General features: G+C 46.8%; 1 protein-coding gene across 8 annotated transcripts in view; it reads left to right on the forward strand.

Moving 5' to 3' along the window:
* CASZ1 (castor zinc finger 1) overlaps positions 1-15,233 on the forward strand; it is a 193,737-nt gene that overhangs the window by 158,301 nt on the left and 20,203 nt on the right. For all 8 annotated transcript variants that reach the window (XM_041460302.1, XM_041460307.1, XM_041460303.1 and 5 more), the window contains 6 exons: positions 3,696-3,786; positions 5,820-5,984; positions 8,514-8,686; positions 9,411-10,279; positions 12,053-12,194; positions 13,324-13,387. In XM_041460302.1, coding sequence (XP_041316236.1) covers positions 3,696-3,786; positions 5,820-5,984; positions 8,514-8,686; positions 9,411-10,279; positions 12,053-12,194; positions 13,324-13,387 — 1,504 coding nt within the window. The remainder of the gene's footprint in view (positions 1-3,695; positions 3,787-5,819; positions 5,985-8,513; positions 8,687-9,410; positions 10,280-12,052; positions 12,195-13,323; positions 13,388-15,233) is intronic.

Here is a 15,233-nt window from a genome sequence, read left to right on the forward strand (position 1 = left end):
AAACACCTGCCTGGTTTAGAGCTCATGGCGTAAAGGGTCCATCAGGCTTTGCCCCCAGCCAGTTGAATCCTCCCTCAGTAATGTGAGAAGGCTCCCAACAAAAGTCCCTTGTATCCAGACGGACACGAGGGAAGCAAGCAAACCCTTCTCTCCAGGGAAAAAACGGGAGGGTTTGCTCCCAGCACTTGGGCACTTATTAATGAAAGGGGAAGGGAGTGTGTACTGTGCTTTCCCACCTTACCAGAGCCAGAGAGAATCTCCTTGTGGGAGACAGTCAGCTGCTAGGAAAGTAAAGGGAACATTTTGGCAGGGAAAAAGAGTGGGAACAGCACTCTCCTAGCTCAAGAGTGGAACGACAAGCGACATAATCTCCTCCCTTCTGCCCAAATCCCAGATGTAGGAGAAGAGGGCAGAAAACCCCATGGGAAGAGAGGACAGTTGTGCTACCACAGGCAGCTCCTCTAGCAGCAATGCCTCAAGTGCATGTGGGAATTCACTGCCTCGAGGGACAGTACAGTATACAGAATATTGGAAGGAAAGCAGGGATTTAAACCACTCTTTGCATGGGGCAGGAGCAGCTAGCATCCTTTTATTTCTGAGATTGCAGGAATTGTAGGAATTGCAGTGGGAGAGGAGGTGGCACCTTTCTGTCCCCCATTCCCCTCTCAAGTAGGGAACTGTAAACACTTCAGCCACATCCACTGCTTTTGGAGCTGTGCAAGCCCCTTTCCCTGGGTCAGGCAGGTAGCTGAGAGAGGATTGTGAGCTACCTCAGGGACACCACATCCTGCTTAAAAGGCTCCGCAAGCCACCCGCTGCCAGCACAGCCACTTCCCTTCAATTTACACACATCGAAAAAAACAGTTTAAAGCCTTAAAATCAAGGGGTGGGGGGAGAGGAGACACAGCACTCTTATGTCTGTACTGCATAATTAGCTTAATGAGTTTGCCAAAGCCACTGCCAAAAGCTGCCCAGGGATAATCCATTCTCTCACACAACAAAACAAAACCTCTTACTTAGCTAGTTTGGGTTGGGTTGTTTTTCCCCCTCCTCCTCCCTGTATATTTATAATTAAAAAAAAAAAAAAAAGACCACAGAAAAAATTATTATTATTATTATTAGTGCCTCAGCAGATGGTGCTTCTGGCAGCACTTGCTTAAATATTTATTTCTGTGTGGGTTTCCTCCCCCCTTGTAATTGGGGTGGGTTTTTTTTTTTCTTCTTTCACATCATCGTTACAGAGTAATGAGTCTGTAAACACTCTCTAAGCATGCTGACTTCTTTATTTATTATTTTTATTATTATTTATTTATCAACTCTTGCCAGATCAAGACTTTCTGGTCAAAGAAAAAAAAAGGTGAACCGATTAATGTAAAGGAAGAGGGAGTGGGTTGTTCTTGTGCAATTGCATCTACATGTCTGTATTGACAACTTAGGAGTTTGGATTTGCATTTCAGTGTGAGGAGCTGGTCTGTGAGTTTCTTGTTTCAGGTGTGTGTGTTTGTGTCTGTTCATGTGCATGGAAACTGGGTATGTTTGAGTAAGTTCAGGGGGTGTGGATGTACTGTAGAGTGTGTGCATATAAATGTGCTTGTGTGTATGTGTGTAAGTGTGTGGTGTGTAAGCTTTCCTGTTATGAAAAACCTAAACAGATGCTGCGCTTTAAAAATTAATAGCTTTGAACTGTTTCAAGTGTCAGAAGAAACACAGGATAATATAACCCTTTAGGAGCCCAACCTTGCTCCACTGAAGGAGCAGAATTTCCCCTTTGTGTGCTGGGTTTGCCACTTCCCTCCTTCCCCCAGCACACGGCTTGGTGGAACACTTGTTTCTCCCTTCCTGTGCTGTAGACACCACACACACCTTTCCGTGGCACATGGTAAGGAGGGTAGGAGTTGGAAGTGCTGGAGTGCTTGTTTAGCTGTTGTTTTTAAAACCAAGCCCATGTGTTATTTCTGCTAGGGTGCTTCAAGTAACTCCTCTCCTGGAGTCAGATCTTGTTGATGTCTGGCCCTTCTTTTACTCCAGCTGGTATCTCTGGTCACTTTGCATCCTCATTTTTGATAATAATTTGAACTGCTTTGTATTTGTCAGCAAGGTCTGATTCATCCTCTTCTCTCTGCCTGGCCTGCACCGCACAGGTCTCCAGCCCTGCACAGCCCTTTGCTCTTTTTTCCCCACCACATCAGTGGAATAGAGAGGAAGCTTCCCACAGGGCACTTCTTTCCTTGAAGAGCTGCTGGTGGTGCTGCTGACATAAAGCCCTGGCCTGGCAGGACCAGTTGGTTGCTGTGCTGTGGAGCCACACATCCCTGGTCAGTGCCACGGTGGCTCTGGCAGCTGCCCTGGACAAGCCTAGCAGTTGCCCAGGCATCGAGCAGGAATCTCTTCCTCTGCTCTCAGTTCCACACCTTTGTTTGTGCAGCCAGCCCTGCTGTTTGCTTTGTGGTTTGTTTCTTCTCTGCTGCTGAGGTTTGTTCCAGTTTCTCAATCACCTGTTCTGACGTGATCCTGATTTCCTGCAGTATTTCTTCTCCTTCCCCAGGGAAAGGCATGTCTGCTCCTGGCATCTGTCCCTGTCTCCCTTTGTGAATGCTGAGGCAAAGAAGTCATTTAATTTTTTAGCAATGTCTATCTTTTCTGTCAATTAAGTCCCCTTTCCATCTCCTAGAGGCCCTGCTGTCTCCACAGTTGACCTCCTCTTCCTTACTGTGCTTCAGAAATGGCTTATTTAGTATTGCTTTTCATCTAGACTTTTTCTACCCCATAGCCTCGTGTTACCTCACCTTACTATGATCTGTAATCTTCCCTGCTCCTGCCCCATTCCTCAGTTGCCCCAGGACACCCTCACTTCTCTCATTTTCCTTTTTTATCTGTTGCCCTTCCTCATTTCTTTCCCATGCCCTTTATCATAGGCACTCCTGCTGTGTTTAGCACTTAAGTGACGTGAGGAACCTTTGAGGAACCTTTGAGCAGATGGTACTTTATCTTTGAATGTTTCCCCTCTGAGTCCCCTTCTCTCCACTGCTTTTCCCTTTCAAGCTCTTCTAGGGTCCTCTAGAATATACACAAGGGAGTTCATTGCACTGATTATCCCATTACTGGATCATCCCCTTGTGCCAATTCCTGGTGTGTCTGTCAGTCAATAAATTCTGCATACTGACTGTTTGTATGTAGGTATTACACGGCATTTCTGTCTTTCTGGTCTTTTTTGCCACCCTGTATGTCAGGAGTTTTCAACTTGGCCATATGCAGCTTTTCTGATATCCTACTAGGTGGGCTTGTACTTAAAATTTAGAATCCATATTTTGCCAACACTTACTTGTCTCCTTCTGTCGTGGGAGAAACTTGCTGGTGGGATATCTAAATTCTATTCTAGAATTGTGTGGTGTTTAGTTCTAGGAACCCTCCTTCCATATGCTTCCCCAAGTAAACAACTTAGATAACGGAGATGAATTTCGAGGGGAAAGACAGATTAGGGATGTACAGGACCTGCGTGATCCGGCTCAAGAAGCACCCTTAAATAGTGACAAATAAGCAGGGGAAGGCACAAGGGTCACCATCCTTGGAGGGGATAAAGGAGGTGGGGTTTAATGCCATAACCATGTGAGATGAAAGCAGGAACAGGACTTGGTTTATTTGTACCTTGCTGCCGGGACAGTGGCTCATTGTCTCTCCCTCTCTCCTGTTTGCAGGTTCTCTGGCAGTCAGCACTGTGGACACATACACTGCGCCTACCAGTACAGAGAGCATTACCACTGCCTCGACCCCGAGTGCAACTACCAGGTAGAGCAGCAGAACCTACGGGGGAGCGTCTCCTCCTGTGCTTTCCTCTCACGTGCATGCACATGCCTTTGCACTGTGCTGCTCTGAAAGAGGACAGGATATGTTCTGAATTTAACAGAACTTTATTTTGCTCCCGTTTGACTCAATCTAATACCGTTTAACCAAACTCAGACCGCTACAATGAGGAGCTGAATATAGATCAGCTCAGGTCAGTGGGAGCTACTCCACATTTATATCAGTGAAACACCAGGAGTATAAATTGTGCTATGTGACAAACTGTGCCTGAAACTAGGGAATGCTGATCTGTTAGTCTGTCTCTTTCCCTCCTGCTGCCCGAGTGACTTTGTAGCAGCAGTATCTGCAACAAAACACCCAGTAAGACCAGCAGCGGTGTGGGATTTGTGGGGAAGGCGCGGGGGTAGGAGTGATGCTGTAATTGCTGGGAGAATTGCCAGGGTATGCACGTCAAGCCAGCAGGTCACGTGCTGTGTTTGTTTACCCTTATCCCAGGTCCAGAGTTTGACACTGGCATTTCTGTGGTCAGGCTGATGCGTGAGCAGGAATCCCAGAGTTTGCCTCTGCCGTGCAGCAGACACAGCTCCAGCCCTGCCCTCGGAGACCTTTGGGTCTCATGGGGATGAGCCTGACCACAGCAGAGGAAGCAGATCTGGAGCTGCTGGGCTTGGCTGTGGGTTTCTATTGATCAAAGGAGAGTTTCTCTCCAGGATGCACTTACTGGTCCTTCCAGCCCAGCATCGAGTAATCAAGATGAGTCTATCCCAACTGTGACACAGATATCCCTGCACCAGAAAGAGAGAAACACAAAGGATGGAAAAACAGAAAAACCTATTATTATGATTGGCCTCATGATTATTTCCTAAGGAGTCTGGAAGCTGCTTGCAAAGGAGCTGTCTGGTCTCACAGGGAATAAGGATTTAGGCTGCTTTTTAAAATGCAAATTATTTTATGGCTGAGATATATTTTAGAATAAGTAACGCTTTGTAATAAGTGGGCACAAATTAACAATGATTGGCAATAGCAATCCTGTATGTACGCCCTGGGAAATCATGGCTCCAGCCTCCGAGGGATTTCTGTTGAAATCTATATCCATATATTCCCGTGCCAATACCAATGAGATTGATCAGGATTGATATTATAGAAGGAAAGAGTGGAAGTGATAATCATTTGTTTCCTATGAGGCAGACTAGAAAAGTTGTTAAACATTAGAATACAGGCCTTTTCAATTACTGCTCAAAATAAATGGATATTGATTTCTTTTAAAAAAATCAGATTTACTTTCTCACCTTCAGTGGTAAATATTGATGTCTGTGGGAAATAGAAATAAAAAGCTTCATTTTAAAGGCACTTAGCCTCCTCTGACAGTGGGGTACCCCTTCATCGCTTCTAGCAGGTAGAGATTGAAAAGGATATTCTGGTCATACAGATTTAGCTCTGACCTCTATTTTTCTGTAGAAAAGCATCTTTTTCTGTGACTTGAAGAAAGTCTTATGTCCCTGTTTTCCTGATAAAACTATCCTACCTTCTAGGGGATGCAAGAGACTTAGAGTGGGAGGACAGTGTAAAAGAGCAAAGGGTTTTTCCCGATTTCTAGTCCGACGTGAATGTGCCAGTGTCTTGCTAACCACTACAGTGAGTGACTTGGAAGCTTGGCTTAGTTGCTTGTAGGCTGTTCAGTTCACTGGTTTGCTTTCTAACTATAGCACTTCTTGAGATAGTAGCAGCTAAAATTATGTTAGAAGACCTGCAATCTTAAAGCTGCAGGGAGCAGATTCTGGGCATCACCCCAGTGTCATGTTTACTCTAGAACTTGTGTATTTACTTTCCCTTTACCAAGAAGATACATGCACACAAACTCCTCTTTAATCTGATTCTCTTGGGGTGATTACTGCCAAGCTTTCAACTCCTGGTCCCATAAGTTTATTAACAACAACAAAAGACACCCACCCTGCCCCCAGGATTCCTCACCCACTGGCATCATGCGTGTCTCACTGTCTGTGTCTGTATCTGTGCAGAGATTCACCAGTAAACAGGATGTGATTCGGCATTACAACATGCACAAGAAACGTGATAACTCCCTGCAGCATGGCTTCATGCGCTTCAGCCCCCTGGACGACTGCAGCGTGTACTACCACGGCTGCCACCTCAACGGGAAGAGCACTCACTACCACTGCATGCAGGTGAGTGTGCTGCTGCATGCAGGGGAGCGTGCCAGTGCATGCACTGAGCGCAGGAGCCGCGCAGGAGCCGCTCCTGGGGGTCTGTGAGCATTCCCGAGTCCTGGCCACCCAACGCTCTCCTGTCAGAGAGCATGGGGCTGTCCTGAGGCAGAGGGGGTACATGCAGAGCCTGTCCTGCTCCCTTCTGGTTCAGGAGCCTCATTGACAAGTCTGTGCCCTGTCCTTACTGCACTTGTGTCGAGTGTTGGGAATGGCAAAGGGAAGGCCCATTCTCAGGTTTTAGAAGCCTTGTCCATGCAGTGAGGCAAAGCAGGTCTCAAGGTTTTCTCAAAGTCTTGGACTTATTGAAGCAAGTCCCATTCTCTGAGACTCAGGGACTTCTTTAATGCTACTGCACTGTCTCTACTCAAATCTGATCTGTCCCTCCCTTGAAACCAGACTTTCTTGTGGCACATCTGCCCTTTAGCACTGGGTTAATTTCCTCCATAATCAATTTCTAAAATAATTAAACCTTAAAGTCACATATCTGCACTTAACACCCCAGGTTCTCCATGTCCTTTGCCGGTGGCACTCGTGTGGTGTAGGCTGAGAGCCATGTTTAAGGGCCAGCCAAGCTTCAGCAGTGTAGCCAGAGCTGGAGCTGCTGCACAGGTGTCACTGTGATGCCTTCACTGTTTTAGACAAGAACACACCACATTGTTTGGGTCTTACCCTGATAATTCCTCAGGTTCAAAGGTTTGATGTGTACTCATTTTAGTAGAATTGTGGCCTAAACCATTGCCCTGAAAACGTGTGGTTACAAGCAGAGTGATCAGCCAACCCTTGGTGCCAGATTTTCTTGTCTGGAAAGTCAAGCTCACTTCCTGACCTGCAGTTTAAGACCCCAGTTAAAGTCACAAGGCCTTAATCACATGCTTAAATGCTTTGCTAGGATAGACTTCAGCATATGTTTAACTTGAAGCTTTCTGAAGTCAATGGGGCTTAAGCACATACTTAAATGTTAGGCATGCACTCAAGTTCTGTCCTGAATAGGGACTGGTTGAAGCATGTGCTTGCAGCATTTGATAAATTGGGAATTTCATGTGTCTTTCTCTTGAGGACATTTTCTGTTACCACTTCCATAATATTGACTATTTAGTTTCTTCAGTTGGGCAGGGTGGGATTTGCTTGATTTTTTTTTTAGAGTACAAGGAGTGCTTCACAGCGTTAAGCCACTCCAAGTTCAAATAGAGACCCTCGCTTACACAGCTATATATGGCTAATTCCATCCTGTGCCCACTGTCTTCCAGTAAAGTCATGCCCATGTAAGCAGTGCCTTACAGGAAAGGTGTCAGAATATAAACTCCCAATTAAAGAAAATACTGCTTAAATGGCAGAATTTGTGCCATCCATCACATGGGGTTTTTTTCTTTATGTCCATAATTGGTGTGGATAAAATTCAGTTAGTTGTTTATATAAACTGACATTTTTTTAGGCTTTCGCACCAAGAGCTGCATTGCAAATTATTCCTAAGGACGCTTTTGTTTAATTCTTTTTTTTAATGCCATGCAGGGCCTGTCTTTTTTCAAGGTGTCAGTGTGGAGAGAGAGAGGCTCTTTTATATTGGAAATAGCTGGAGATCCTTTTTATTTTTTTCTCTGGGTATTTGTCATGGGTTTTGTTATTGCCTGTTTGAATCAACCTGGGCTGAACTAAGGGGTGGTGTTTTCCTTCTCTTCATTTCTGAGATGGTGCAGGCATTGGCACATGTTGTGCTAGAAGAAAAGGAAAAAAATCCTCCCTCAGCAGGGCTGAGGACGTTTTCAGATTCCAGTGGGTTTTTACTCAATATGGCAAAGTTGCCCCGCTTTACCCAGAGGAAAGCAGGTTTTCAGCATTCCGTCCTCATCACAGCATTCCCATTCACTGCACAAGTTTAAAATTATTGAAGTGGGAGTCTTGAACAGTAACAGGGCAAAAAAGTCACCAGTTTGCTAAAATCAGCTGAACATGGGGTTTAAGATTTGCTAGAATGAAACCGTTTATTACAAGCTTGAACGACTGGTTGGCCTCATGTTGCACCAGCATGCCTTACCTCCCAGAAGGACTGGAGAAGTAAATAACTTATTCCCACTCAATTTTGTATTCCCCAAATAGATGAAATCCTACTTTGTCCTGTGTCACTCCAAGATAACAAAAAGCAACAGCATCTGTTAGTGTTCTGTTCTCTTTAAGAGCAGGAGCCCTACTAACTGCTTCCCCAAGCAGGCATGATTGTCTGGAGCTGGTATTTTATCCCTCCAGTCCTCCCTTTTTTTCTCACTGGTTCATGCCCAGAGAGTTGGTTTGTATTTGGTTTTTTTTCCACAACTGCTCTATGCTCTATCAGTCTTTAGATTGGGAATTAAAGTGATGACTTAATACCCCTAGGAGAAGCACACAAATGGAACTATTAAATGTACGTTTGCTACTCATGTATTTATTGCTGCTGGTAATAATGTCAGGCTGTTAAACCACTGTGCTGATGACTCCTCTTTGGGCCCGGGGTAGGTGGGCTGTAACAAGGTCTATACAAGCACCTCTGATGTGATGACCCACGAGAACTTTCACAAGAAGAACACGCAGCTCATCAACGACGGGTTCCAGCGGTTCCGTGCCACGGAGGACTGCGGCACCGTGGAATGCCAGTTCTACGGGCAGAAAACCACTCACTTCCATTGCAGGTGAGACAGCAGGGAAGGGGAGGAGTCCTGCCTCTCAGCTCTGTGGTCTGTTTGCCTCCTTCTGCCAAGTCATAATTTCAGGAGGATGCACAGGGACTTGATTTGCCCTGCTGTGACCTTCTCAGTATTGCTTCTGGGAGAACTCGTGTAACAGAGTAGAGATGTGAATTCCAGGATTGTGCCACAGACCACTCTGAAGGCAGGAGTGTGATCTGAGGAGAGGATACCCACTAGAAAACAGAGCCTAGAATAATTTGGGAAAGAGACCACAGTGCTCTTCAGAGTGCAATTGTAGTCCATTAATGCTGCTAATGGCACTTCCATGGTAGGGTTCTCTCCAGGCAGCTCATCCCTTTTGGGGCCAGACGTAGCCTTCTGTACGCAACTGCTCTTCTCTTGATTTCTTGGGTTTTCAGGAAGAGTAGGAAAGCACAGTTTGTACCTTAGTCCCCTTTACCGGCTGTTTTGTTGGAACTTTTAGTGGAGGGTGCCTGTATTCCCATGTTCTGTGGTAGTTCCACAGAGTGGAGTGAGCTTCCCAGCTCTCCCACATGGCCGCAAATCTGCTGGCCTGGGTGTCCCAGGTTAATCCAGAGGCAGCTCCTCAGCCCCTCTGCAGCTGGGGCAGTTGTCTCATTACAGCCCCAGCCCTTGTCCTAGAGGGAGGTGGGAGGCAGCAGCTCTGCCATCACAGCCAACCACCCTCTCCTCGATGCCCTTGCAGGAGACCCGGGTGTACATTCACCTTCAAGAACAAGTGTGACATTGAGAAGCACAAGAGCTACCACATCAAAGATGATGCCTATGCCAAGGATGGCTTCAAGAAGTTCTACAAATACGAGGAATGCAAGTATGAGGGCTGTGTCTACAGCAAGGCCACCAACCACTTCCACTGCATAAGGGCAGGCTGTGGTTTCACCTTCACCTCCACCAGCCAGATGACTTCCCATAAACGCAAACACGAGCGCCGGCACATCCGGAGCTCAGGAGTGCTGGGCCTGCCTGCCTCACTCCTGGGCCCCAAGGATAATGAGCAAGAGGAGTCCAGTAACGATGACCTCATTGACTTCTCCGCCATGAGCTCCAAGAACTCCAGCCTGAGTGCCTCCCCGACCAGTCAGCAGTCTTCCGTTTCTCTCATCGTCCCAGCTGCGCCCTCCTCTGCGGCTGAGCTTGCTTCCTCACAGGCCGCCAAGTCTGCCAACAGCATGACACCAGCCACAAAGATCTCTGGCCTGCTTTCCCAGGCTCTTCCTAGCAATATACCCTTGGCCCTGGCACTCTCCAACTCAGCACTTCCTGGAACAGCTGGATCCTTCTTCCCCATCATCCCCAGTCGGGTCTCTACACCACTTCCTGCCACCTCGGCTAATCTGATGACTGCTGGTTCTTCTGGCACCAATCCAGCATCATCTGCTCCTACAGATTCCTCATCCCAGGCAGTTTCAGGATCTGGTGAGCCAGTGGCTACTTCTTCTCCTGCTCCAGCAGCCTCTATAATGGAAAGGATCTCTGCTAGCAAGGGATTAATCTCTCCTATGATGGCCAGGCTGGCAGCAGCTGCACTCAAGCCCTCTGTGGCACTTGAAGCAGGTGAGTTACCTCATCAGTTGTGATGGTCAAGGGAGGCAGAGCAGTGCCTGGTGACTTGGAGGAGAGTGAATGAGAAGCCACCCAGTTGTCCGTGGGACTGCAGTTGGGAAGGGGGTAGAAAAAGAAAATAAATGGGAGAATGAATTTGGTTGGGTCTAATTAACCCTTGAGGAAGGCAGTCTTGGCAAGGTTTCCTGTGGAGCCTGGCTACGCCCACATGGCCATAAGAGAGGCAAGAAACATTTCTGCCCATGAAGGGAGTAGGCTCTTACCAGATCTGAAGAGTGTTGCCATGTGTAATTGGCTGTGGGCTGAAAAGAGAGAGGCGCTCTATTGAAAATAGAAATGAAGAAAAAATACCTTAGCCAGTACTTGCAGGCTCTACTGAGACTGTGTTGAGCTTTAGCTAGGCCTGGTGTTGATGGTCCTGTAGCCCATGGCCAGTTGTTTTCCTGATCTGGGGGCTGTTCTGCGCTTCAGCTTTGTAGTCCCAGCTGTGGGTTTGGGGCTAGCATTGGGACAGTCCTTTGTGGGCAGTTCTTGCCGGCTGTGCCCTCTCCCCGCGCTGCCTGAGCGGCAGAAGATGGGACGGGGCAGCCCTGGGGCAGCCCCGCGCTCTTCCTGCTGCCAGGTCACAGCTCATTCCAGCACTGCCAGGTGGATGCGGGCTCCCAGGAGGGCACGGGCAGGGCAGGCTGAGCCTGGCAGCACCCGTGGCACTGGGCTGAGCCCGGCCCTGCCCTGGCAGCGCTGCTGACGCCCCGGCAGCCCAGGAGGAACGGGGGAGTAGAAGGAAGTGATCTGATTAAAGAGGGAGGGGAACCTTCACATACTTTTAAAATTATTGTTTGAAAAATTGTTTCCTAAAGCAGAGAAAGGTCATTGAGGGAACTATTTTCCTTTATTTTTTAATAAAATGCCACTTGCTGTCTGAGAAGCAGCTCGCCGTCAGCTGTACTGCCGGAGGGTAAATTAATATTTTAGTCACTTGGGGATTGTGGAAAAAAGCTCTGCAGACATGTTTCTGTCAGCAACTTTTTTTCCCTCCTTTTTTCTTTGCCATTTCTCCTAATTTTTTTGCTTCAATTTGTTCTCTCTCGTCCCTACCCCCTCCTCTTTTCCTCTCCTCCTTTAATTTGAATTCTTCTTTCACGGGCTCCGCACTACGCCTCCTCCCCAAAAAGCAGCGTTCTGTGGGGACGCGGGGAGGGCGGTGGCAGGAGGTCGCGGCGGTCCCGTCGCTGTCACCTTGCATCGTCCCGGCGGGGCAGATGCTCCTGCTGGGCAGGCGCGGTGCCGGGCCAGCGCTGTCGCTACGGCAACGCTGGGACCGGGGACGAGCAAGGGGGCTTGACTAGCAGTCGAAAGCTGCCACATTGCCTCAGCATTAACAGAGTCTTTAATAAACGCTTAAGAGGCAGCCCCGCAAATTAGTTATGACAGTTTGTGCAGAGAATCAGGTCTCCCCCACGCTCCTTCCGCCCTTCTCCTTTAAAGGGCCCGTAGCCTGGACAACTTTGACATAATTTTGCAATAATTATCACTTGAAGAATTTCCACGCTGGAGTGGACGTCAGAACCCATCATGTCAACTTGGCAATAAACGCTGACCAGCAATCCCAGTACTTCCCTCCCCCCAACACTTTTTCTTTGCTTTTTCCACTTAGGCACTGATGCCAATGATTTAACTTACTTATTTGCTGTTGTAACCTCATTTTAGACCGATGTTTTTAATTGGTTTTTTGCACTTAATTTCACTGTATTTCTCGAGCAGGTAATGGACAACCAGCCCCTCCCGGACGGTTCAATCCAGTGCAGGTGAAGCAGGAACCTGTGGAGGCCGTGGGACCGACATCGGCCCCCAGTCAGGACCCCTTGCAGGAGCACAGCTTGGACCTGAGTGTCAAGGACCACGGGTGAGAGAAGTGGGCAGGCAGGAGCACTCAACACTTCCCAGCATCAGGCTTTGGGAAGTTTCTGTACCTGTAGTTCAGGAGGACACAGCATGTTGGTGAAGGCAGCTTCACAGTGGTGGAGTTGAACACCCCAAAACTGAGGCAGGCAGGCTCACTCTGCTCCCCTTTCTCCAGGTGGTTTTTTGGGCTCACAGGCACCTGCTGGCTCTTCAACAAGAGCTTCACTTCTTCTGCTCCCTTGTGAAAACCGAGCCACTGGCAGAGCTGTTTTCACTTAGTCCTCTTGTGAGTTGCTGACTGAAACTGCTCCACTGCCACATCTCAGCACACTCTTAGCAGCAGCATTTGCACTGCTGTAGTCTGTTGAATCAGGGCTAAGGGAAGCACATTCCAGAGAATGTGGGCACACAAAACAGCTGGGTGTCAGGCTCACTCTGCTCCCGGTCTGGCATATGGTTGTGCAGGTGTGAATGCACCTATCTCAAAGCGTGTGTCCCACCTGCCCAGCATCTCTGCTGAGAGCAGGGGTGTTTGGGGATTGTGCTGTGTGGAAAAAGAGCAGAGGGACTGATCCTGGGGATAAGCGAGCTCCACTTTGACCTTTGTATCCATTCCTGTCCGTACCTTCCTTAAGCAAGCCTCCCTTTGGGAGTCCAGCACTTGGAGCCAGCTGCAGAGATCCTAAGGCTGCCTTTCAGGGCAGGATTGTGCCTTGCCTCCCTTACTGCCCAGGGGATCCCTGCCCCTGGCAGCATGAGCCTGTGTCAACATCCCCTGCTTTTGTGGTATTTTTGTGATGTTTCTGAAAATTCTAATGGGATGAAAGAGTAAAACCTGAGGGAGGTCATGAGTTAACAAATGAAGTGTGATGGAGCGGGCACTGGGGGAAGAGGTCTGGGCCATTTCGTAGTTGAAAGATGTAAATTCTGCAGACCTGAGACCCTCTTTCTGTCCCTCTTGGCTGTCACAAGTAGGCGAGTTTGGCCTGCCCAGGGGAGGGTTGGCATCATTCTTCTCCCCTGGATGTAGTAGGTGAGGAGTGGGGCAGCCTGAAGGGAGAAGGATTAATCTCAGCGCTCGCAGTCCCTGTGCACATCTTAACTAAACCCTGTTGGTTTGTGTGTTTCAGTAATGAATCAAATGGCCACACAGTCTCAGCAAATTCATCTCTTTTATCCTCGCTTATGAATAAGGTAAGAGCCATCCATCAAACGCCTTTCATTCCCCCCACCAAGAGAAATTAAAGCTGCGATAGCGGGGAAGGGGGGGAAGAGATGCGTTTGTTTTTTAATGTTTTGCCTCTAATAAGATGAGTTTGTACCATTTAAATTTTGAGACCATTTTTCATCGGGTATAATTTCAGAGCCACTGCTTACGAATTAATTTAATGAACTGGCTGAAGAAATATATTGCCGCCTCTGACACCTTTTTTTTCCCCATCCTTTCTAGACAGAGGAGGGCTCCAAAAGCTCTTTTCTTTTCTTTTCTTTTCTTTTCTTTTCTTTTCTTTTCTTTTCTTTTCTTTTCTTTTCTTTTCTTTCTTGTGGGGGTTTGGTTTTTTAGTTTGTTTTGGTTTGGGTTTGTTTGTTTTGTTTTCAGAACCTGGCAACTTCTCTCTCAGTTCCCTTTTATAGTTAATTAATTTTTTTTACATACTTAAAAACATTTTGCTTCATTTCGGAAGGGAGAGAATAATCTATTTTTATGAAAGAGAAGAAAAAATTAGAAGTTTTAAACCAAAATCATCAATTTCTGTCTTTCTGGTGTGAGTAATGGTGTCTAACAGAGTCCCCTTTACTGTGTCCTAGAATATTTATTTTAGATGATGCACAGTTTCTTTTTTCTTACTTTTTTGTTAAATTATACATCATCTCAAATGTATATTTCTCTTTCACATGATAAATTCTCCTGTACCAAGATTAATTTTGCAGCTGTATACAACTGCTCTAGAGATCAGGGCACCCTTTGAGCCATGCTTTTATATTCTGCAATGTGATAGGTTTTATAGGCATAACTATTGCCATCCCCTTGGCTCTGGGTGTTACATGCATCAAGGCCATATAACCCTCAAGAGAGGGCAAAGTGACTTTGCCTGGTAATCTCCCACCTCCTTTCTTTCTTATCACTGTTTTTCTCTGTGTTGTTTAATTTCTGCATTTATCCTTATGTCACTTTTCTCCTCCATTGGCTTTCTGTTACACTGGGGTTTTGATTTTCCCCTTTAAACTTAATTTCTTATTTGTTTCTTTGTATTGTCCCTTTAGTGTTTCCAAATATGCAGGTCTTTCTTTAGTGAGCAAATGTGTTTAGTAGCTCTGCTCTCTGGGGTCATGAGTCATTCTGAAGGTCCCAGATCAGGGAAATTCTCTTTCAGTGGAGACTTCACTTGAAAATCTCCAGGATAATATGTGATATAAGTGTATATTTAGAAAAAAGCATTTCTTTGTGTGCAGTCTGACATAAGGTTCTCAAAGTTGTGCAATGCAAATGCAGCACAGGTGCAAACTAGGAGTCAGGTTAAAGGACTGGGATTAACCAAGGAGATAAAGCAGCAAAGAGTAGAACCCACTGTGTTTGATGGAACCAATTCCAAGACCAAAGATTGCAGAGTCAAGCTTAGTTTGCTCAGGAACACATCACACTTGCTTCTTCCTCCTGCTGCACACAATTGCTGTCCATGGGGGAATCCTTCATTGTTTTTCTAGGAAAAAGAACAGAAAAAAAACTTTACAGAAATGGAATTACCAGTGGAAACACACGACCTGAATTTCTGACTCCAGCCATAAAGAGTTGCAGTCTCCACGCAGCAGCAGGGGCTTTACCTTCGGGGGGCATTAAGAGAGCCTCAAATAACCAGGATTCCTGAAGCCTATTGCAGTTTATTTAGGGGGTTGTCAGGCTTAATTAACTGATATTTATAAAGGGCTTCGAGACCCTCAAGTGGGTGGAGTTTCCAGTGCAAGTATTGGGCCCAGTCCTGCATTTTATTCAGGCTGTGAAATTCACTGTTGTTCCTGGAGGTAATTGAGAGCACAAAAG

This window comes from Pyrgilauda ruficollis, unplaced genomic scaffold, assembly GCF_017590135.1.
Source record: "Pyrgilauda ruficollis isolate IOZ18807 unplaced genomic scaffold, ASM1759013v1 scaffold141, whole genome shotgun sequence".
NCBI lineage: Eukaryota > Metazoa > Chordata > Aves > Passeriformes > Passeridae > Pyrgilauda > Pyrgilauda ruficollis.